The 23313-nt window shown below is 36.7% G+C and overlaps 1 protein-coding gene across 1 annotated transcript in view; it reads left to right on the forward strand.

Moving 5' to 3' along the window:
* The window catches only part of DENND1B (DENN domain containing 1B), a 234567-nt gene that overhangs the window by 166994 nt on the left and 44260 nt on the right, over positions 1-23313 (forward strand). The window contains exons 13-14 of the mRNA XM_083359778.1: positions 8150-8275; positions 19765-19866. Of these exons, the coding sequence (XP_083215904.1) occupies positions 8150-8275; positions 19765-19866 (228 nt within the window). The remainder of the gene's footprint in view (positions 1-8149; positions 8276-19764; positions 19867-23313) is intronic.

Here is a 23313-nt window from a genome sequence, read left to right on the forward strand (position 1 = left end):
TTGATAACTCTTTTCCAAATCACATTAGGAGTACCTAGGGCGGCCTTTGTGCAACTTTTTTCCTAACCCTAAGCCCTGTATAAAAAATGCAAAAAAAAATCACAACAATTCATTTCTAACCTACACAGTCCATATTTTACTTTATAACAACAGAAGAACAATAAACTGACAGCTGAGCTGTGGCATGTAAAAAAATTTCCACTGAGAGGTTGCACATTACACAGTTCATACACATAAAGGTAAAGGTAAAGGTTCCCCTGCACATGCGTGCTAGTCGTTTTCAACTCTAGGGGCCGGTGCTCATCTCCGTTTCAAAGCCGAAGAGCCAGCACTTGTCCGAGGACGTCTCCGTGGTCATGTGGCCAGCATGACTAGACGCCAAAGGCGCACAGAACGCTGTTACCTTCCCACCGTAGTGGTCCCTGTTTTTCTACTTGCATTTTTACGTGCTTTCAAACTGCTAGGTTGGCAGAAGCTGGGACGAGTAACAGGCGCTCACTCTGCTACGCGGCACTCGGGATTCGACCTGCCAAACTGCCGACCTTCTGATCGACAAGCTCAGCGTCCTAACCCACTGAGCCACCCCGTCCCTTCATATACATAAGGTAAAGGTAAAGGTTCCCCCGCACATGCGTGCTAGTCGTTTCCGACTCTAGGGGCCGGTGCTCATCTCCGTTTCAAAGCCGAAGAGCCAGCGCTTGTCCCAGGACGTCTCCGTGGTCATGTGGCCGGCATGACTAGACGCCAAAGGCGCACGGAACGCTGTTACCTTCCCACCGGAGTGGTCCCTATTTTTCTACTTGCATTTTTACGTGCTTTCGAACTGCTAGGTTGGCAGAAGCTGGGACGAGTAACAGGTGCTCACTCTGCTACGCGGCACTTGGGATTCGACCCGCCAAACTGCTGACCTTCTGATCGACAAGCTCAGCGTCCTAACCCACTGAGCCACCGCGTCCCTTTTCATATACATACTGTAGTTCAAAAAAATGAAGATTTTTAAAGATCATGATGTTTTGCAGAACCTCTGGCAACTCATGATAACCTGAGGTTCTGTGGAAATTGAGTTGAGAAGGGCTACTCTTGGTAATGGCAAAATAAAAAAAAGTTGAAGCCAACATGATTATCCTAATTTCATCTTTACATCTTAATTGTATCCTTAAACAGAACACCTGAATAACAATGTGTCGAACAATACTGTCCTGAAAGCAGAATATTTAAAAACCTCAAGTGAAGATACAGTGTTCTAAGATGCTGGTAGATAGAAGAAAACCATATCTTCAATCTTCTGAAAAAAGATTGAAGATTGTTGGTTTCAGACAGTAATTATTTATTAAATATTATTTAATGTTTCATGCACAGTGCCTAGAAGTCTAAAGGTATATTCTCAGAATATTACATATAATGCCTTTGTGATATTTTTATTATAATTAACTTTCAAACAGACTTACAATTTAAATCCCAGCATAAAAAGATAATTAAAGTAAAAGCTAATGAACATGAAATTCTCATTAAATTCAGGTCAGAGTAATCCATAAAATCTTTTTTAAAAAGGAAAAAACAGACTCTTCTCTCAAAGTAAACTTTTTTGACAAACCCTTTTTGTAGAGAGAATTTATTAAATAGAAAAGCAACTTCTGGAATTAATAATTCATGTGTCATAGTGATCCTCAAATACTCCACAGAAAACCTCAAATCACCTTGTAGTTTGGGACAGGCAATCATTGGAATGGTTTTCAGATATCCAGGTTGCACTACAATATAGATTTTAGAATAGACAAGCAGAAAAAGTGAGATTTTTAATCTGAAATTAAATGATTAGTACAATTCATTCAGAACTAGAGTAATGGATCCTTCACACCTTTCAGAGCATCACTTCTGTATTCTAGAACTTGGATCATTTTTTAATGTATTTCAAAAGCATACCGCTGCAGGATGAGCTGCACTTCTGCCCCAGTGATCAGGTTGCTGAGATTCTAATAGTGCTAAGTAAGTGGAAGTGTATTAATATCAAACAACTAGCTCATAGTTTAGAGTGAAATATACTAATCAATAGTCACCAAAGGGAAGAGGAGAGACAGGGCAGTAGAATACATTGGTATTTTTAAAATCAAAAAGAAAACGTTTACCATTTCTCAAAATGTTCTCTAAATTATTTAATAACTTGAATTATTTAAATTGCTCCAAAATATATGTCTAAGTGTATTAATTAATTAATTAATTAATTTTAAATGTCTATGTAACACCCCATTTAAAAGGAATGTCTTTAGTAAGGTGATTACAGGTAATCCTCTACTTAAAACCACAATTGAGCCCAACATTTCTGTTGCTAAGCAAGGCAGTTATTAAGTGAGTCATGTTCCATTTTATGATCTTTTTGCCATATTTAAGCAAATCCTTGTAATTCTTAAGTGAATCATGTGGTCATTAAGCAAATCTACCATTTGGTTGTCAGAAGTCAGCTTGGAAGATTGCAAATGGTGATCACATCACCTCAGGATAATGCATCTGTCATGAATACATGTCACTCAACAAGCACCTGAATTTTAATCACGTGACCATGAGGATACTGCAACGGTTGTAAATGTGAGAACTGGTCATAAGTCACTTTTTTCACTGCCATTGTAACTTTGAACAGTCACTGAGTAAATGGTTGTAAGTCGAGAAGTATCTGTATATGAACCACATATTATTTAACAGCAGTTCTTTAAAATGCATCAATAAATATTCATTCTCTTATGCATACATTGTTTTATTATATCAGAATGATCAATCTATTAATTTTCAGCAAATCCAAGCACTTTTCTTTCATTAACATTAGTATCAGCGAGTCTAGCCACAGAAAGCGCATTTTCTAGGCATAGTGTGGAGTTGGGGTTCTGTTGTGATGGCAGATCCTCCTTGTATTCATTTAAATGTTTACAGGCAAGCAGCATGCATCTTGTTATAAAGCTGTGGCCATGGTTGATCTAATGCTGGGGTGTCAAACTCATTTCATTGAGGGCCACATCAGCATTGCGGTTGCCCTCAAGGGGCCGGGTGGGTATGGCCAGGGTGGGCATGGCCTACTGGGTGGGCGTGGCTAGAGTGCGTATGGCCTACCGGGTGGGCGTGGCCAGCTCTACATCATTCGCATCAAGGGTGCCTATGGGGGCCTGGGCAGGAGTGGGACAGATCTGAGAGTCTCTGGCAGAAGGAGGGTCTCTGGGCCAGAGCCAAGGCAGTGGGGGCCGTTCCCTCACTGTTTCCAGGATGGCTTCACGGGCCACATGAAATCACTTCGCGGGCCGGATCTGGCCCCCAGGCCTTGTGTTTGACATGTCTGATCTAATGAATAGAAAAAGTTCCATTGTACTGCTCTCTACTTCGTGTTTTAACTTTCTTGCCCTCCTGTTAAAAGGAAGAAGTATACCTGATAATACATGGGTTACCTACAAATATTGAATAGCCGCATTCCTTGTAATATTGGGGGATTGAAGATTAATTTCAGTGCTCCATTCTATTTACATTTAGTAAATTGGTTATTGATTCAGTGCTTTTAACCTTTCAGTATAATGTCAGATTTGTCAAGTTCCAATATTTTGTGTGTGTGTGTGTGTGTGTGTGTGTGTGTGTACACGTTCACATGTATTCCCTTTTGTTTATTCAGGGCAGTACCTCCTAGTTGTAATAATAATAATAATAATAATAATAATAATAATAATAATAATAATAATAATAATAATAATAATAATAATAATAATAATAATAATTTGGAAGGGACCTTGGAGGTCATCTAGTCCAACCCCCTGCTAAGGCAGGAAACCCTATACCATTTTGGACAAATGGCTGTCCAGTCTCTTCTTAAAAACTTCCAGTGTTGGAGCATTCACCACTTCTGGGGGCAGGTTGTTCCACTGGTTAATTGTTCTAACTGTCAGGAAGTTTCTCCTTAGTTCTAGGTTGCTTCTCTCCTTGACTAGTTTTCATCCATTGCTTCTTGTCCTGCTTTCAGGTGCTTTGGAGAATAGCTTGACTCCCTCTTCTTTGTGGTGGCCCCTGAGATATTGGAACACTGCTATCATGTCACCCCTCAACCTTCTCTTCATTAAACTACACATACCCAATTCAAGCAACCGTTCCCTATATGTTTTAGCCTCCAGTCCCCCAATCATCTTTGTTGCTCTTCTCTGTACTCTTTCTAGAGTCTCGACATCTTTTTTACATCGTGGTGACCAAAACTGGATGCAGTATTCCAGGTGTGGCCTTACCAAAGCATTGTAAAGTGGTATTAGTACTTCACGTGATCTTGATTCTATTCCTCTGTTAATACAGCCTAGCACTGTGTTGACTTTTTTGGCAGCTGCAGCACACTGCTGGCTCATATTGAAGTGATTGTCCACTAGGACTCCGAGATCCCTCTCACAGTTACTACTATTGAGCAAGGTACCACCTATACTATACCTGTCCATTTGATTTTTCCTGCCTAAATGCAGAACCTTACTTTTTTCACCATTGAATTTCATTTTGTTAGATAGTGCCCAGTGTTCGAATCTGTCCAGATCCTCCTGTATCTTAAGCCTATTTTCTGGAGTATTGGCTATTCCTGCCAGCTTGGTGTCATCCGCAAATTTGATGAGTTCCCCATCTATCCCCTCATCCAAATCGTTGATGAAGATGTTGAAGAGCACTGGGCCCAGAACAGAGCCCTGGGGCACCCCACTACACACTTCCTTCCATGTAGATGCAGTTCCATTGAGGACCACATGCTGAGTACGGCCTGTCAGCCAGCTACGAATCCATCTGGTGGTGATGCTATCTAACCCACATTTTTCTATCTTATCAAGTAGTAATATTTATTAATAAAATACTTCAGTTTTTAGATGTTCATTTCTACAAAGTATATTTTGATTAATCATCCCATCTACTACATACCCATTATCTGAACTAGATATAATTAAACTAGATTCTGCTAAATCTTAATTACGGTCAACCTGATCCATTTAAAAAGTCTATAGGTTGGTAACAAATTTATTAGGATCCCAAAAAGCAGTAAAAAGTGTATGCAAGATTTGAATTCTTCAGAAATTTTTATCAAAAAAAAAATCTGGAATACCCAAATTATGGAAAAAAGCAAGGGATATCTTTTGGGACTAGATCAGGTATTACAGCCATGACTCTTGTTAAAAATCAAACTCAAAGGAAACTGAAATTAAACTGAATTTAATCTAATTTAATCTGAATTTATCTAACCCACATTTTTCTATCTTATCAAGTAGTAGGTTGTGATCTACTTTATTAAATGCCTTACTGAAGTCCAAGTAAATTATATCTACAGCGTTCCTCTGGTCCACTAATTTTGTCACTTGGTCAAAGAATGTAATAAGATTTGTCTGGCATGATCTGTTTTTGACAAACCCATGTTGACTTTTAGTGATGACTTTGTTTGCATCAAGGTGTTTGCTGATTTGTTGCTTGATTATCTTTTCCAGAATCTTCCCAGGTATTGAGGTCAGGCTGATAGGTCTGTAGTTTCCAGGATCTATTTTTTTCCCTTTTTTGAAGATGGGAACTACATCAGCTCTCTTCCAGTCCTCTGGTAGTTCATTTCAGTGGTTCTGAGATCACGTCTGCCAGTTCCTTGAGAACCTTGGGGTGTAATCCATCTGGTCCTGGTGATTTGAACTTGTCTAGGCTGGACAGGTGCTCACTTACCATTTTCTTTTCTCACTAATTCCAAAAGTTGGTGCATTTTTTCCAGTTTACCAGCATCACCAGTGTACTTTTTCCTTATGCTACAAGACAAAGAGCAATGAGAACCCAATACAAGAGCAACTGATGCAATCTTAGAGTTAGTATGTGCAATATCTTTTCAGTAGCAGCAAACTGTCTCTTAGGTTTAAACGAATTGAAATGTTTTTCACACCTCCGCTATGCATTAGTCTTCCTTGAGGTTAATTTAAAACACTGTTAATCTGAGAAAAAACAGCAGATAGCATGATAGTGTTCATTTGTACCATTTTTTTATTGGAGGGAAGACTTGTTGAATTCAGTGAATCTTATATCTTAAAAATGCTTAAGATTATTTCTTTTGCTTTTACATTGTTCCAATAATTACGTTACAGAAACAGCTAAATGATTTTCTAAAATTTACACAGTTTTCCTCTCCATTATGTACAATTGCTGTTGGTTTGATACTTTGCTTCCTTCTTTAAACGACTATATATGGTACATAACTGTATATATATATATATTATTAATATATTGAGTGATTCAATTACTTCACAAACGTCTAATACAATATTTTTTTTTAAAAAAATTGGGATTTGTTTGGATGGGTGTGGTTAAACTTATATGAATATTGGTATAGGTTTTCCATGTCTAAATGAATCAGACTCTAAACTTTTATCTGAATCCATGGTGCTTGAATTTAAATGGAAAAGATCACAACTATAGGGAGAGGACCTATAAGGTGAAGGCCTTTTTGCATAACTTATGAACATAACAACTCAGTAATTCTTTTCCAAAAGTATAGTTATAATTAGACCCAATGGGGGTCTTTGTCTTTGATCATATCACAGTAACTGTGACTTTACATTGGAAAATGTCACTATTGTGAAGGTTTATCACCTGTAGAGCTAGTCTTTTCTCTGATGCCATGTTCAGCTCTCATTAGCATTATTCAGTTTCATTGTTAATTAGACTGATGCTTCAATTACAATAATCATTGTCAAGAATAATCATGGCTGCTTATTTGAAGAAAAAAGAATATTCACTGTTCCTGATTTTTTTAAAATTAATATTTTAGTAATGCCTTTTGATTTTCATAGATATATACTAGCTGTGATGAGATATTTTGCATAATCTGCACTCGGTGATATTTGCAACCTGTGTACTTGTCTCCAAAATAAGAATCATTAATTCATTATTAACTCTAATACAATTCGTCTGTAAAAGCAGAAATGCTCTGGTTCTCAGAATTATTGGCAGAATATTTTCTGCAGTTGTGGAGCTCTTCTACAGTTGCCATAGTTTTTATCTAGATACTATTGATCAAGGACCTCAATTAAGCTTCATGTCTGAGAATTTTAATTTTAATTTTAACTGGGTTTTTTATTTGTTCAGGGATTGATATAATTTTTTAATTGTTTTTAACTTTTGCATTTTTCGTTTTAATCACCCTGTAAACCGCTCTGAGTCATTCGGGAAAGGGCGGTATATAAATATAATAAAATAAATAAATAAATAAATATATACGTGGAATCTATTGTATTATATGCTAATTGACTGGAAAAAATACATACAAAAGGAATGGGCAGTGTTCTGGGGATCAAGAGCCATATTAAGTGTTTTGTTATTAAGCACATGGATATTTATACATTCATTAATTCATTAATTTTAGTCTGTCTTCCATTCATACTTTACCTAAACATTCCAAATCAGTGTCTCAGCTTTCGCTTTATCCATCGCATCCTTTCTTCTTTTCCCAACTTTCTGATAAATGCCTTGAAAAGCAGGTTATATTTTTAAATATACTATGGACATTTATAATATACACACAGGCTATATAACATTAGTTCCGACACCGAGCTTGCTCAGAGATAGATACAACTCATAAGCTGCAGTATGGTGATTTTATGAAAGCATTGCCATTACCATTTAGTTGAACCATTTCTGGTTCTGATAAATTACAGCATTAGTGAAATCTCTTCTGGCAGGAGAAAAAAAACACGTGGTTGTGAGTTTGGTAGCACAGAATAAGTGGGGTTACACTAAGAGATAAACTAAATTTAAAAAGTTTCTGTAACTCAACTGAAAGATATCTGTTCGTCTTTATCCGAGACACCAAGCACATATGATGGTGGCAAGAAATCTACAGAAGAAGAATCTCTCAAACCACTTACTGTAAAATAATTAAAGCTTATTTATGTCAAGAGGCCTTGGAAAAAAAGAGAGCATAAACCAATTTGCATTAGCACTTACCAGCATCCCCTGCTTTCATTTCAATTAACAGATCAGCAGGTGTGTTTTGCAGTTAAAAAGATAAGCTATCAAGGAAGGGCACGATTTTTTGGCTGACCTGCAGACACCATAGCTTGCCTGCTGATTGGGTTTGTACCTCCCTTTACCAATTTCTGAAGTGTCAAATTAACTGCTCTTCTCTGTCATGCAGGTCTCGGCCCTGAAAAATCAACTGAAGAAGCAGTCCACAGCTACTGGTGATGGAGTAGCCAGGGCGTTCCTTAGAGCTCAGGTGGCCTTGTTTGGTTCCTACAGAGATGCACTAAGATACAAACCTGTAAGCTAACTTTTATCATTCAGGGATCTATTTTTAATTCTAAAGAATGTTTAAACATTTGAATTTTATTTATCACGATGCAGTTAGAAAACTTGTTTGAGCCATGTTATTTTTGGAAAGCAATATACAGTGATCAGATGAAGAAAATTATTATTTAATTTTAATTATATCATGGCTTTATTACTTTTATAAATGACTCAAATAAATGACTCCAGAGTATTAGCTATGTTTGCCAACTTGAGTCATTTATAAATGATCCTCCTCCTATTTTCCTCACAACAACCCTGTGTGATATGTTGGGCTGAGAGTGTCTGGCCCAAAATCACCCAGCAGGCTTTCATGCCTAAGGCCAAACTAGAAGTTGTGGTCTTCTGGTTTCTAGCTTGGTGCCTTAATTGCTAAACCAGACTGGCTCTAAAAACACAAAATGCTTAATTTGCTCTTCATTTGTCTCACTTCTAATGTTAGTGGGTAAATCACTTGAAGAATGGAGAGTACAGCTGTCAGATTTTGGTTCTCAGGTTGGAGCAATGATGTTCATGTAGTCAGAATTATGTTGGAATAAGCTTAGACGTAATTCCTAATATATATAATTCATTCATGGTGCTTTTTAAAGTTGAATCTGTTATAATATTGTTACTTCATAATTTAACATTTTCATTCATGAATCTCCATGCTGAAGAGATGGAACATGTGCGTTATTTCTGTTTTTAAACAGAAAACAAGATATGTCAACAAAATATTGCTTCTTTCAAAACCGGTAGTTGCCTTTTCTCAAAGAATGGAATCAATTGGTTTCATTCTGGGCATAAAATTGCTATTCCATTATCCTGTTTCTAGTAGACCTCAGTTGTCATCTTTAGACACAGCTTGAGACAGTATTTATTAAGATCCTAGATATTTTATATATATAAAATATAAAATATTAAAAAAGAGGAACAAACAGCCACTACCACATGCTTCTCCCAGAAGAAGGAAGCTGAAGCCACCAGCCTGAGGATGACGGATGGGATTCCGTCGAAACGTTGCTCCTACACCTTCAATTCTACGCGGGGAAAAACCCAAATGACCAAAGATCCACATACAAACACCCGCGAAAACCTCAGAAAACATATATATATATATATATATATATATATATATATATGTATATGTATATGTATATGTATATGTATATGTATATGTATATGTATATGTATATGTATGTATATGTATGTATGTATGTATTTATATGTATACACACACACAGTGCTTTTTTTGTAAAAGAAAAAGGTGCCAGAACTCAGATGTGTCATACAACCCGCCTTGCCTACCCTACAAGGTTCCATCCAAAAAAGGTGCTGGAACTCCGTTCTGAGCATTCTATGAGAGAAAAAGCCCTGTGTATATATATATATGGAAATGCTTGCATGTCTGTGTATATATCTTTTCTTCAGATTGTTTATTTAACTCATTGGCTAAGACAGTTTTTTTCAACTTTGGCACCTTTAAGGTAACTAAGCAGTTCATTTGAGTCCTCTGTCTACTTCAGCATATTATTTCAGCATGCACTTGATTTTATGCCCGGTACCCTGTCCCAAACGATTCTTTGCCTTTGCTGATTTAAAGGGTTAATATTCCATTTTTATGCTTTCTGTCAGCCCAGAAACCCCCGAGCTTCACCTATGGCAGCAAATAAATGGCATTTGTGCTTTCAGAGCTGATGGGAGAGGAAAAATAATCATTACAAGTAATCTAATACAGATTATACTTATTGATAAACAATGAATTCAGTTTAATTTCAGTTTCCTTTGAGTTTGATTTTTAACAAGAGTCATGGCTGTAATACCTGATCTAGTCCCAAAAGATATCCCTTGCTTTTTTCCATAATTTGGGTATTCCAGATTTTTTTTTTTGATAAAAATTTCTGAAGAATTCAAATCTTGCACACACTTTTTACTGCTTTTTGGGATCCTAATAAATTTGTTACCAACCTATAGACTTTTTAAATGGATCAGGTTGACTGTAATTAAGATTTAGCAGAATCTAGTTTAATTATATCTAGTTCAGATAATGGGTATGTAGTAGATGGGATCCCCTTCATGGATTACTGCCTTGTCGTGGCGAAGGGGCTTGCGTAATTCAATGAAGCTATGAGCTATGCCGTGCAGGGCCACCCAAGACGGACAGGTCATAGCAGAGAGTTCTGACAAAACGTGATCCACGGGAGAAGGAAATGGCAACCCACTCCAGTATCTTTGCCATGAAAACCCTATGGACAGTACCAAAAGGCAAAACGATATGACGCTGGAAGATGAGCCCCTCAGGTCGGAAGGCGTCCAATATGCTACTGGGGAAGAGCAGAGGGCTAGTACTAGTAGCGCCAGAAAGAATGAAGCGACTGGGCCAAAGCCGAAAGGACGCTCAGCTGTGGATGTGTCTGGTGGTGAAAGGAAAGTCCGATGCTGTAAAGATTTTTTCTCCATAGGAACCTGGAATGTAAGATCCATGAATCAAGGAAAACTGGACGTGGTCAAACAAGAGATGACAAGACTGAACATTGACATCTTAGGTATCAGCGAACTAAAATGGACAGGAATGGGTGAATTTAATTCAGATGACCATCAGGTATACTACTGTGGGCAAGAATCCTTCAGAAGAAATGGAGTAGCCTTCATAGTCAATAAAAGAGTAGGAAAAGCAATACTGGGATACAATCCTCAAAATGACAGAATGATCTCAGTTCGAATCCAAGGGAAACCATTCAATATCACAGTAGTCCAAGTCTATGCCCCAACCACCAGTGCTGAAGAGGATGAAATTGACCAGTTCTATGAAGCACTACAGCACCTTATAGAACTAACACCAAAAAATGATGTTCTTATCATCATGGGGGATTGGAATGCTAAAGTAGGAAGCCAAAAGATAACTGGAATAACAGGCAAGTTTGGCCTTGGAGTGCAAAATGAAGCAGGGCACAGGCTGATAGAATTCTGTCAAGAGAATGCGATGGTCATAGCAAACACTCTTTTCCAACAACCCAAGAGACGGCTTTACACATGGACATCACCAGACGGTCAACACAGAAATCAGATTGACTATATGCTCTGCAGCCAAAGATGGAGAAGCTCTATACAGTCAGTAAAAACAAGACCAGGAGCTGACTGTGGCTCAGACCATGAGCTTCTCCTTGCAAAGTTTAGGCTTAAACTGAAGAAAGTAGGGAAAAGCACTAGGCCAGTCAGGTATGAATTAAATCATATCCCTGTTGAATATACAGTAGAGGTGACAAATAGATTTAAGGAATTAGATCTGATAGACAGAGTGCCTGAAGAACTATGGACAGAGGTTCGTGACATTGTACAACAGGTAGCAACCAAAACCATCCCAAAGAAAAAGAAATGCAAGAAAGCAAAATGGCTGTCTGAGGAAGCTTTGCAAATAGCTGAGGAAAGGAGGGAAGCGAAAGGCAAGGGAGAAAAAGAAAGATACACCCAATTGAATGCAGAATTCCAGAGAATAGCTAGAAGAGATAAGAATGCCTTCTTAAATGAACAGTGCAAAGAAATAGAAGAAAACAATAGAATAGGGAGGACCAGAGATCTTTTCAAGAAAATTGGAGAAATGAAGGGAACGTTTAATGCAAAAATGGGCATGATAAAGGACCAAAATGGCAGGGACCTAACAGAGGCAGAAGAGATTAAGAAGAGGTGGCAAAATTACACAGAAGAACTATACAAGAATGAGCTTAACGTCCCTGATAATCACAATGAGGTGGTCACTGACCTCGAGCCAGACATCCTAGAATGTGAAGTGAAGTGGGCCTTAGAAAAGCTGAGCAACAACAAAGCTAGTGGAGGTGACAGTATTCCAGCTGAGCTATTCAAAATCTTAAAAGACAATGCAGTAAAAGTGCTACACTCAATTTGCCAGCAAATTTGGAAAACTCAACAGTGGCCACAGGATTGGAAAAGATCAGTTTACATTCCAATTCCTAAGAAAGGCAGTGCCAAAGAATGTTCAAACTATCGCACCATTGCACTCATTTCTCATGCTAGTAAAGTCATGCTTAAAATCCTACAAGCTAGACTTCAGCAGTATGTGGATCGAGAACTACCAGAAGTGCAGGCAGGATTTCGAAGAGGCAGAGGAACTAGAGATCAAATTGCCAACATACGCTGGATCATGGAGAAAGCTAGGGAGTTCCAGAAAAACATCTACTTCTGCTTCATTGACTATGCTAAAGCCTTTGATTGTGTGGATCATAACAAACTGTGGCAAGTTCTTAAAGAGATGGGAGTACCAGACCATCTTATTGGTCTCTTGAGAAACCTATATGCGGGTCAAGAAGCAACAGTGAGAACTGGACACGGAACCACTGATTGGTTCAAAATTGGGAAAGGAGTCCGGCAAGGCTGTATACTGTCGCCCTGCCTATTTAACTTATATGCAGAGCACATCATGAGAAAGGCAGGGCTAGATGAATCAAAAGTTGGAATTAAGATTGCCGGAAGAAATATCAACAACCTAAGATACGCAGATGATACCACTCTAATGGCAGAAAGTGAAGAAGAACTAAAGAGCCTCTTGTTGCAGGTGAAGAAGGAGAGTGCAAAACTTGGGTTGAAACTTAACATTAAGAAAACCAAGATCATGGCATCTGGCCCTCTCAATTCCTGGCAAATAGATGGGGAAGAAATGGAGGTAGTGACAGATTTTATTTTCCTGGGCTCCAAGATCACTGCAGATGGGGACTGTAGCCAAGAAATTAAAAGACGCTTGCTCCTGGGGAGGAAAGCCATGGCAAATCTAGACAGCACACTAAAAAGCAGAGACATCACCCTGTCAACAAAAGTGCGTATAGTCAAGGCTATGGTCTTTCCAGTTGCAATGTATGGTAGTGAAAGTTGGACCATAAGAAAGGCTGAGCGCCAAAGAATTGAGGCCTTTGAACTGTGGTGCTGGAGAAGACTCCTGCGAGTCCCTTGGACTGCAAGGCGATCAAACCGGTCAGTCCTAGAGGAGATCAATCCTGACTGCTCTTTAGAAGGCCAGATCCTGAAGCTAAAACTCAAGTACTTTGGCCACCTAATGAGAAGGAAGGACTCCCTGGAGAAGAGCCTAATGCTGGGGAAGATCGAGGGCAATAGAAGAAGGGGACGACAGAGAATGAGGTGGCTGGATGGAGTCACTGAAGCAGTAGGCGTGAGCTTAAATGGACTCCAGAAGATGGTAGAGGACAGGAAGGCCTGGAGGAATGTTGTCCATAGGGTCGCGATGGGTCGGACACGACTTCGCAGCTAACAACAACAACAACAAGTAGATGGGATGATTAATCAAAATATACTTTGTAGAAATGAACATCTAAAAACTGAAGTATTTTATTAATAAATATTACTACTTGATAAGATAGAAAAATGTGGGTTAGATAGCATCACCACCAGATGGATTCGTAGCTGGCTGACAGGCCGTACTCAGCATGTGGTCCTCAATGGAACTGCATCTACATGGAAGGAAGTGTGTAGTGGGGTGCCCCAGGGCTCTGTTCTGGGCCCAGTGCTCTTCAACATCTTCATCAACGATTTGGATGAGGGGATAGATGGGGAACTCATCAAATTTGCGGATGACACCAAGCTGGCAGGAATAGCCAATACTCCAGAAAATAGGCTTAAGATACAGGAGGATCTGGACAGATTCGAACACTGGGCACTATCTAACAAAATGAAATTCAATGGTGAAAAAAGTAAGGTTCTGCATTTAGGCAGGAAAAATCAAATGGACAGGTATAGTATAGGTGGTACCTTGCTCAATAGTAGTAACTGTGAGAGGGATCTCGGAGTCCTAGTGGACAATCACTTCAATATGAGCCAGCAGTGTGCTGCAGCTGCCAAAAAAGTCAACACAGTGCTAGGCTGTATTAACAGAGGAATAGAATCAAGATCACGTGAAGTACTAATACCACTTTACAATGCTTTGGTAAGGCCACACCTGGAATACTGCATCCAGTTTTGGTCACCACAATGTAAAAAAGATGTCGAGACTCTAGAAAGAGTACAGAGAAGAGCAACAAAGATGATTGGGGGACTGGAGGCTAAAACATATAGGGAACGGTTGCTTGAATTGGGTATGTGTAGTTTAATGAAGAGAAGGTTGAGGGGTGACATGATAGCAGTGTTCCAATATCTCAGGGGCCACCACAAAGAAGAGGGAGTCAAGCTATTCTCCAAAGCACCTGAAAGCAGGACAAGAAGCAATGGATGAAAACTAGTCAAGGAGAGAAGCAACCTAGAACTAAGGAGAAACTTCCTGACAGTTAGAACAATTAACCAGTGGAACAACCTGCCCCCAGAAGTGGTGAATGCTCCAACACTGGAAGTTTTTAAGAAGAGACTGGACAGCCATTTGTCCAAAATGGTATAGGGTTTCCTGCCTTAGCAGGGGGTTGGACTAGATGAACTCCAAGGTCCCTTCCAACTTCTTCTTCTTCTTCTTCTTCTTCTTCTTATTATTATTATTATTATTATTATTATTATTATTATCATCATCATCATCATCATCATCATCATCATCATCATCATCATCATCATCATCATCATTATTATTATTACCTACCTGAATATTTGTATTTTTTGGCTGAATAAGTATTGCATAGTCCCTCTAGTTTTCATTGAAAATATATATTCACTTTTTATGCAGGAGTCTGTGTAGTATGTGGGTTTTTTTTGAGATTAGTTTTCCTCATCTACACAAAAATGATTGTATTTTAAATTTATGTTAATTATGTACATTACAAATATATTTCCAATGTATATAGCCTTTTACACACCTTACAAAACATGCAGCCTTTTGAGCTTGGTTGTTAACGTTTCTAAAGGCTTTTTAAGATTTCTTAACCCAGTTTCTTCTAACCTAAAGATGTAGATGATCCCTTCTTGTATCATATCCTTGGACATTAATATTATAGGACATTAAACAAATGAAACAGAAGATGGTACTCTTTTTCGTTTGAAATTTCTCCAATTTTTCAAACTATAATTGCCAAGTCTTAGTATTATTTAAACAAAGCTCTTGTTGTATTTTTTTTTCAAGTTAAGTGGTGGGTGGTTTTCACCCTTGTAAAGGTCCAGTATCTTTTTATGGCTTTATCTTTTTCTTGGCTAGGTTTCTGAAATGCTGCCAAATTTTTTAAAGTGAAGTATAAATCAAGTTAGTTGTTTATGTTCTTTATAATCTTTTAATGATATGGTTTTTGAGAAAGGTGATTTGTTTAGTGTATTACAGTATTTTTCTTCTTCCTGCTTTATCATGAAGAATTACACATTTATCGCACGTAATTTTTCCCTTTCCAAAATACTTCATGTAAGCAAGTGGGTTTTAACTGCTCTTGTTTTCTTGATAAGTTTTGTACATAATAAATGTGGGCATACTTTTGCCATCATTTTTCGTCCACTAACTTTGACCTCAAGACCAGGACTGTCATGAATAGGATTGGAATAACTCATTAAAGCAGAGACTCTAAAAATGGGAAGTGTATATTCTCCGATTATTGCCTTACTGGAAGATTCTCAGAGGACACCTCTTTTCCTTCCCTATCTTCTGTGACTGGCAGAAAATCTTCCTAGTCAGACAGAGGCTTTCACTATCCTGGGATTAAATTTCTGTTAAAAGTTATCCTTGTGGCAAAGGAACTGTTATCTTTTTAAAGCAAAGATGTCTACTGAGCCCAGCTTTGCTTTTGCTTTTAGTATAATTATAGGCATTAGGTTATTTTATGCTCAGGATAATGATTTATTCTGAGCTCGTGTGTCAAGAGTTATTTACAATTATATTAAGCAGCTAGTTTAAAATGTGGATGGAGCTTAAAAGGAATGTATCATGCTGTGCCCACTAGCTCATGAAAAGAAGATGGGGATGTTCAGAAGTCTGTAATAACTGTTATCAAGAGGACAGTTATATTGTCTGGCCAAAAAGAGGAAAATCAATCCGATATTAAAAATATTAGCAGTCAGCTCTTCAGTGCAGGATCCTTAATAGACCTTGATCAAAAATATACTTTGGAAGTATGTTGGAAATGTTGGTGTTCTGAAGAACCATGAAGATCTATTTTCCCAGGCCTTGGCTAAGATAGTTGGAGCCCCCTCCATTGGATATTTTGGGGTATCTTCTTGGATTCAGATAGAAGACAAATTGCTGTCTAACAGTACTGGGGATAAAATAAACTGTGCCTCCAAGAGCTCTGCAACTTCCCTTGCTCAAGTAATTTCAATGACTTTTAGTTCTATATTTGAGATCTTAGACCAGGGGTCAGCAACCTGAAACAGTGAAAGAGCCACTCGGAAACGGTTCCCTCACAAAAGGAAAAGCTGGGAGCCGCAAAAAAATATGTGTGCATGTGCGTACATGCGCACTTGCGCAGAACAGGGTTTGACTGAAGAGTGGAGCCAAGGCAAGATATGCACCTACCCTGCATATTTGAATGAATTGGTTGAACTTTCCTATCCCACTTTTTTTTTGGGGGGGACTGCACGTGGCAGAGGACCGGGAGCCGCAAGAAACAGCTGAAAGAGCCGCATGCGGCTAAGGAGCCGCGGGTTGCAGACCTGTGTCTTCCACATATTCAAACTGCCAGCCCACGGGCCGGATGCGTCACATGAAAGCCGCGCCCACTCCATTGCCGGCAATAGAGAAAAAGCTCCGATACGTCACATGACGTCACGTGACGTCGCGAGTTTGACATGTCTGTGTTTGAGGAAAAGGAAAGAACTCTTTGAAAAGGGAAACTTTAAATCTTTGATGTGATTATATTGAAAAGTAATAGAGTGGTGATTTCCTGTTGGTCATTTTTCTAAAAAAGATTATTAATATTTATAGGAGATGATCATGATATGTGTCAGAAACACCAGCAAGTGTACATACTGTGTACAGACTGTGGGGTTGTTAATTTAACTGGGTTTTAGATTTACTCTTGGGGCTTGAATTTAATTTAATTTTTTAAATTGTTTTTAATTTTTTGTATTCATGGTTTTAACTACCCTGTAAACCGCCCTGAGTCCTACGGGAATAGGGCGGTATACAAATCCAATAAAATAAATAAATACATACATACATACATACATACTTGGACCTTTTCCAAAGGAGATGAATCCCCTAATCTACTTCTAAGTGTAGTGTAATGTAGCAATATCCCAAGATTTCAAGGCCCATACAATTTTGCTGGTTCATATATTCCAAAAAATCTGAGTGTTAGATACAGGGGATGAGTTGTGATCCATAATATTCCTATCCCTGGCAGTGTAAGATATACAGTAGTTCAATTGTTTTCCCTTTCACTTATATTTACTTGCATTTCTGATCTCAAAAGCTGCATATCAAATCAAAATGATTTGTTATCAGTAATCCAAATAGACTATAAAAGGTCAACTTGATTATGCAATAGCTAATCCTAATCAGACTTCTGATCCTTAGGCATTTTGTATAGACACTCCTGGAATAATCCTCTGTTAGGTATTTGCATTTTAATTTTAGCACTAGGATCAAGAATTAAGAAAAAACACATCAGGTGTAGGAAGGACACAGTGTGGAAGACCCTTACAGTAGCACTTCTTCTTTTTCATGTACTGTAGTGCCGAAAAATATAGACTAAAAATCAGTCTATGTAACAAGTCAAATGTGTTTGGGAAAAGTTCATTGAGAAATTATTTGGTGGTTACAGTTCGACAAATTGTTATTATGTTAGTAGTATGCAAATGTTTTCCATACATAATCTGGCTTCTTTCTTGGAGATGTCTATGGGGACACAAGAAAGGAGAACAGTAATCTTTAAACATAGGACTTTATGAAAGTGCCTAACATGTAACATCTTTGAATTACTTTTAAATGTTGAAAGTTACAGCTGGTTTTAATCTCCTCCTCTCAAACAGATCTCCACATAGAGTCAGTGAATTATTTGAATTTCTGAGAAATTGAAGTAATATAGTTCCCAACAATGGAAGGTTAATGGGATTTAGAGGAGGTAGTAGGTATACACTAGTAACTAGCCTGTTTCAAAGTAATTCAAAGAAGCTTCTGTTAAAATAGCCTTTTTCATTTCTTAAATTTATTCATGTTGTCTCTTAATTTCCCCTCCAATCCACCAGAGCCTGAGGTAGTTCTTACTCCATTTTTGAAGTTTCAGGGTTCATATAAACATTATAGGTATAAAATACTCCTGTCTTTCATTTCAGTTTCAGAAAGTTTCATTCAATTCTTTTCATAAAGAATCCCAGCAAATCATTTGTATTCTAGCAATATATATCAGTTATTAACTGTCCATAATTAATACAGATTTACTGCAGAAGGTGATACATAAGACCCTAAAGTATTCTGAATTACCCTTCTTGACCTTTAATAGTTGGGATTGAAAGAATATTATTTTTAATACATAAAAATAAATAGGACCCAGCTTTTAATTCTAAGAGAAGTGTCAGTGCAAATTTTCTCATACTAGTCTTATTGAAACTGAATTGAGGATTGTTATAAACTTGTTTCAAGTTGACTAGTGCAAGAGTATTCTGATTGTTTTTATTCAATTTATTATAGCAGTGGTAGTAATTTAAAATTGGGAGGGGGCTTCAAATACATAATTTAATATTTGTGGTGTCAGAAAATCATTTTGAACAACCCTTTAAGTTTTGTTTCTATTCTTATTGCGGTATGGTTTCTTTCTGGCAAATTTAAATATTTTTAACCCATGAATGATACAAAGTTTTGCTTAACTTTATGACTTAAAAATAAATAAACCATAACTGGATTCTTTTGAAAGTATTTACTATAGTACTATTTATATAAAATATTTGGGGAATATTCAACATTTCTGAATAATCAAATTAGCTAAATGTGAATGCATCCAGCAGAGAATTAAACAGACATGAGGATTTTATGGAAAATCCATAGCTAATTTGCATAATCAAAGGATGTGAATAATCCATTCTGGATTATTGGGCACACTATATTTTACTACAGAATCACAAGAAAAAAGGCTTACTAGAGACCCAGTGGGTCAGATAGGGCAATTCTTGTGCTGTGAAAATGTGTGTTTATTTTATATTAGTTTTTCCATATTTCTGATATATTCCCCAAACCATAACAAGATATTTCACTTGCAGAAAAGATGAATTTTTAATTAAAGTAACAGAATTTTTTTTTAATAATTAAAATGGATGCTAATTATTTCAAATCTGTTTTGTGCCCATGATTAGTTATTATTGACTTTGTTTTTATTTTAGGCATGTTGGATAATGATTTTAAAAACTTAGGTTTTACAAAATAATTCATTTTGGGCATTTGGTAATAATATTCTGTCTGTGCATCATAGGAAATTATTTCTAGTATGAAAAATAAGTTAAATTCACCAGGTTTAACAATATTGATTGCAAGTACTGCTACATGCAAACTAATTAGTATACTGTAAAGAAATGTTAAATAGAACTGTTTATAAAAATGTATATTTCTTAATTTTTTTTCAAATTTAGGGAGAGCCTATCATTTTCTGTGAGGAAAGCTTCATCAAGCATCGTTACAGTTCTACTAAACATTTTCTGGAAACTGCAGTGAATCTCCAACTTTTTAAACAGGTATTTCTGAGATTGTTGATCTAATACCATTCTAATGCATGTAGCATATGAATATTCAGGGACATAAAAATTGATACAACATTATCAATAGCAGTTTCTGAATTTTGATTTGACTAAGGAAGGATTTTTATGATCTGAGGAGAAAACAGAGTATAGCTAAGATAAATTCTTGTACATTTTTCTTATAGGTTCTTTCTAGTGACAACTCTTTGAGGTAATAAAAAATAAACCTACTTCAATTAAAAAGTCTTGGGTAAATAAATAAATAAATAAAATCTTCCAGTATATTAAAATTGTATTTCTATTTGGAATCATCCTTATCCTCCTGTGAGCATCCAAAATCTGTCTTGGCAGATTTTCCAGTCTTCTAGAAGTGATGTGGCAAGCGTATAGGAAAGTATTAATAAATGGTTCGGGTAAAGGTAAAATTCAACCAATCATAATTTTAAGTCCTTATTCAGTGAATAGCTCTTTTTATATAAAAAGTTTTGGATACATACATAGATTTAAACCTGTTTATCACTAGTAAAACTGAGCACAAGAAGTTTAATTTTCATGTTTGCTAGTCTCCAGATCCTCTGATAAACTGCTCCCTTCAGGACTAGGAAATTTGGGTATGGTGCAAACATATGTGGAGAACAGAAGTTAGGAGTCTTCTCCTAGTCCCTTGATGTTCATACTTGTAGTCATGTATGATATAATTATTTTGCCATTATTTAAGAGGCTTTCCTATGCATGAGCACATCGCTGTCAGGGTAATATAATAATATAATAAATATAATATATAATATAATATAATAATATAATATAATATAATATAATATAATATAATATAATATAATATAATATAATATAATATAATTAATATAATATAATATAATATAATATAATATAATATAATATAATATAATAATATACATACAGCATTTTATCTCATAGAGTTGACTTTGACTTTGTTTAAAAATGGAAATCAGTTTAGTAGGACCATACCATTCAGGTGTATTTCCATTTTTTCCCCAGATGTTACAGCTAAATCTTAATTTGACATTAATTGCCCAGAGGGTCATGTGTTTGAAATTATGCATGTCTCTTCTTTCCCATTGCATGGAAGGGAAAGTTAGAAGCTTTTTTAGTGCTCTGTATCATATTGAGCAGAATTTCTATTTGTTCAGACACTCCAGAATCGGGTCATGTCTTATGATCATGGGTGATTTTCAAACATTTTTAAAAAACTAACCTGTGTCTAGTTCAGACGTAATGAGGAACTTCTGTTCTTTAGAAGTGGGTGCTTTCTTATCTCTTCCTTGTAGTTGTAGCAGAGGAGAGGAAAGGGTGAAAGTGCAGTGTTTTAGAACTGTTTTATCTGATGAATCTCAAAAGCTAGAACTCAAATTGTGTATCTGGAATTGGGAAGAAATTCTTAGTTTTGGACTGTCTTGATATAAACAGGATTTAGAAGGGCTACTTCAATAGTAGGTTTTTGCTGCTATTGATTGATGCCAGAAGATTAATTTTTCTGCTGGCCTGTTGGAAACCATTGTTGGATGAAGAGAACAAAATGATACAAATAGGAACAGTCCTAAAAGCTTATTCTAAGCATTGGATAAACACTGCAGTCCAAATTTCAGCACAAAATAGAAAACATTTCCTCTGATTAAAAAAGCCAGAACCTTAGGTGGTGGTGGGGGACCATGTTTAACTAATCTTCTGGCTCTCTTTGAAGATATAGTACAAAACAGATAAGTGAAATTCACAGGATGGTAGGTAACTTTCATTAAAAAAAAGTTTTTGTTCCTGGAATTTAATGGTTTATGTAGAGATTTATGGCAGCAGAAGTGAAAAGTGCAGTTTCTAATTGGAAAGAATAGAAATAGTGTTATTCTGGAATAGGGAAAGAAACACGTGCCCCTTTAGTATTTTATATAATTCCTCCTCTTTGTATTGCACATTCAGCTGCCTCTGATCCAAAGACCTGTTTGTAATTAAGCACCTTTCAAGGTTACTTGAGTCATAAGAGATTTGAATTTAAAGTGTTGCTTTAGGTTCAGTGGCAAGTACTGTTTTTTAAATAGAAAAGAAATCTTGTGAACAGTTCAAAGAGAGAGACAGATGGATGGATAGTATATGTGAATCAGCAGCAGGGCAGACATTTGCATTATTGTAATTTTGAAACACTGTTGTTTTGGAAAGTGAAATCTTAGTAATCATACAAATGGGAAGCAAAAGCAGTGTGTAAAAACTATGCACTACATATTACATAATAGATTTCTAACCTTTTGAACATACACACAGCATCCGTGATGTCCACTTAGACCGTGTTATCATTTAGTTGAATATAAAAAGAACATAAATAGAATTGGGTATGGAGTATTGTATACAAATACCTATTTCACTAGTTTCAGCCATTTTTGAATGACTTGCCATATATAATTTCTCTAGAGCCCTGAACATCTATACCAGGGGTAGGCAACCTCGGCTCTTTTATGACTCAGGAACTTCAACTCCCAGAATTCCTGAGTCAGCTGACTCAGGAATTCTGGGAGTTGAAGTCCCTGGGTCATAGAAGAGTGGAGGTTGCCTACACCTGGTTTATACTAATAATAGCTATTTGGGTTAAGTATGGAACTAAGATGATCAATCTCCTTCACTTATATTGCATTAATAAGGAATATATAATTTAGAAACCTAAGAAAAAGGTTAACTATTTAAACTTTGCAAAAATGTGTGTTACTGAAGTTGTTGATGGTATAATATTTGTGTGTCTAAATCTAAGAACAGAATACACTTTTTTCTTGAAAGAGAAAACTTCTTTATTTGATTTGAAATAGAAAACATGATGTATATATGAAAAATGGATGAAATCCTTACCTGGTTTATACTGTTAAAAGCAGAACACTGACCATGTTTTTGCACCTCTATGCAATTTTTATAAGCCCCTGTGATACTGAAATTCCCAAAGCAGCTCCAGTCTGATCAAAACTAAAATATGACCTGATTTGACACATAAATTTATTTTATTATTAATAACTCTTTTATTCTTTAGGCAGTGCTCTGAATTGCTAATAGGACACATTTGTGTTTGGTATACAACACCCAATAAATAGGTATAATGTTTAAGCAGAGTTGTATAAGGTGAGGAAAATAATAGACGGATGTGGCAAGATTGTTGTTCATTTAGTTTGTCATTTTTCTTGGCGAAATCTGACAAATCCACCGAACACAATTAATGATGCAGCTATTAATTTTTTGTGAACTCACAATTTGTATTAACATTTTGTGAGTATAAGATTAGACCCAAAACAAATATCTCCTTTCACTTCATGCTTAACACTCTGTTATCTTACGCTCATAAATCATGTGCTTGGTATGAGAGCATGGAATGATTTCTTAACTCTCCCTGGATAGATAATGCTTTGTGGCTCAAAGAATGTTTTCTGCACAGTGGTA

Source organism: Vipera ursinii (genome assembly GCF_947247035.1).
Source record: "Vipera ursinii genome assembly, chromosome: 3".
Taxonomy (NCBI): Eukaryota; Metazoa; Chordata; class Lepidosauria; order Squamata; family Viperidae; genus Vipera; species Vipera ursinii.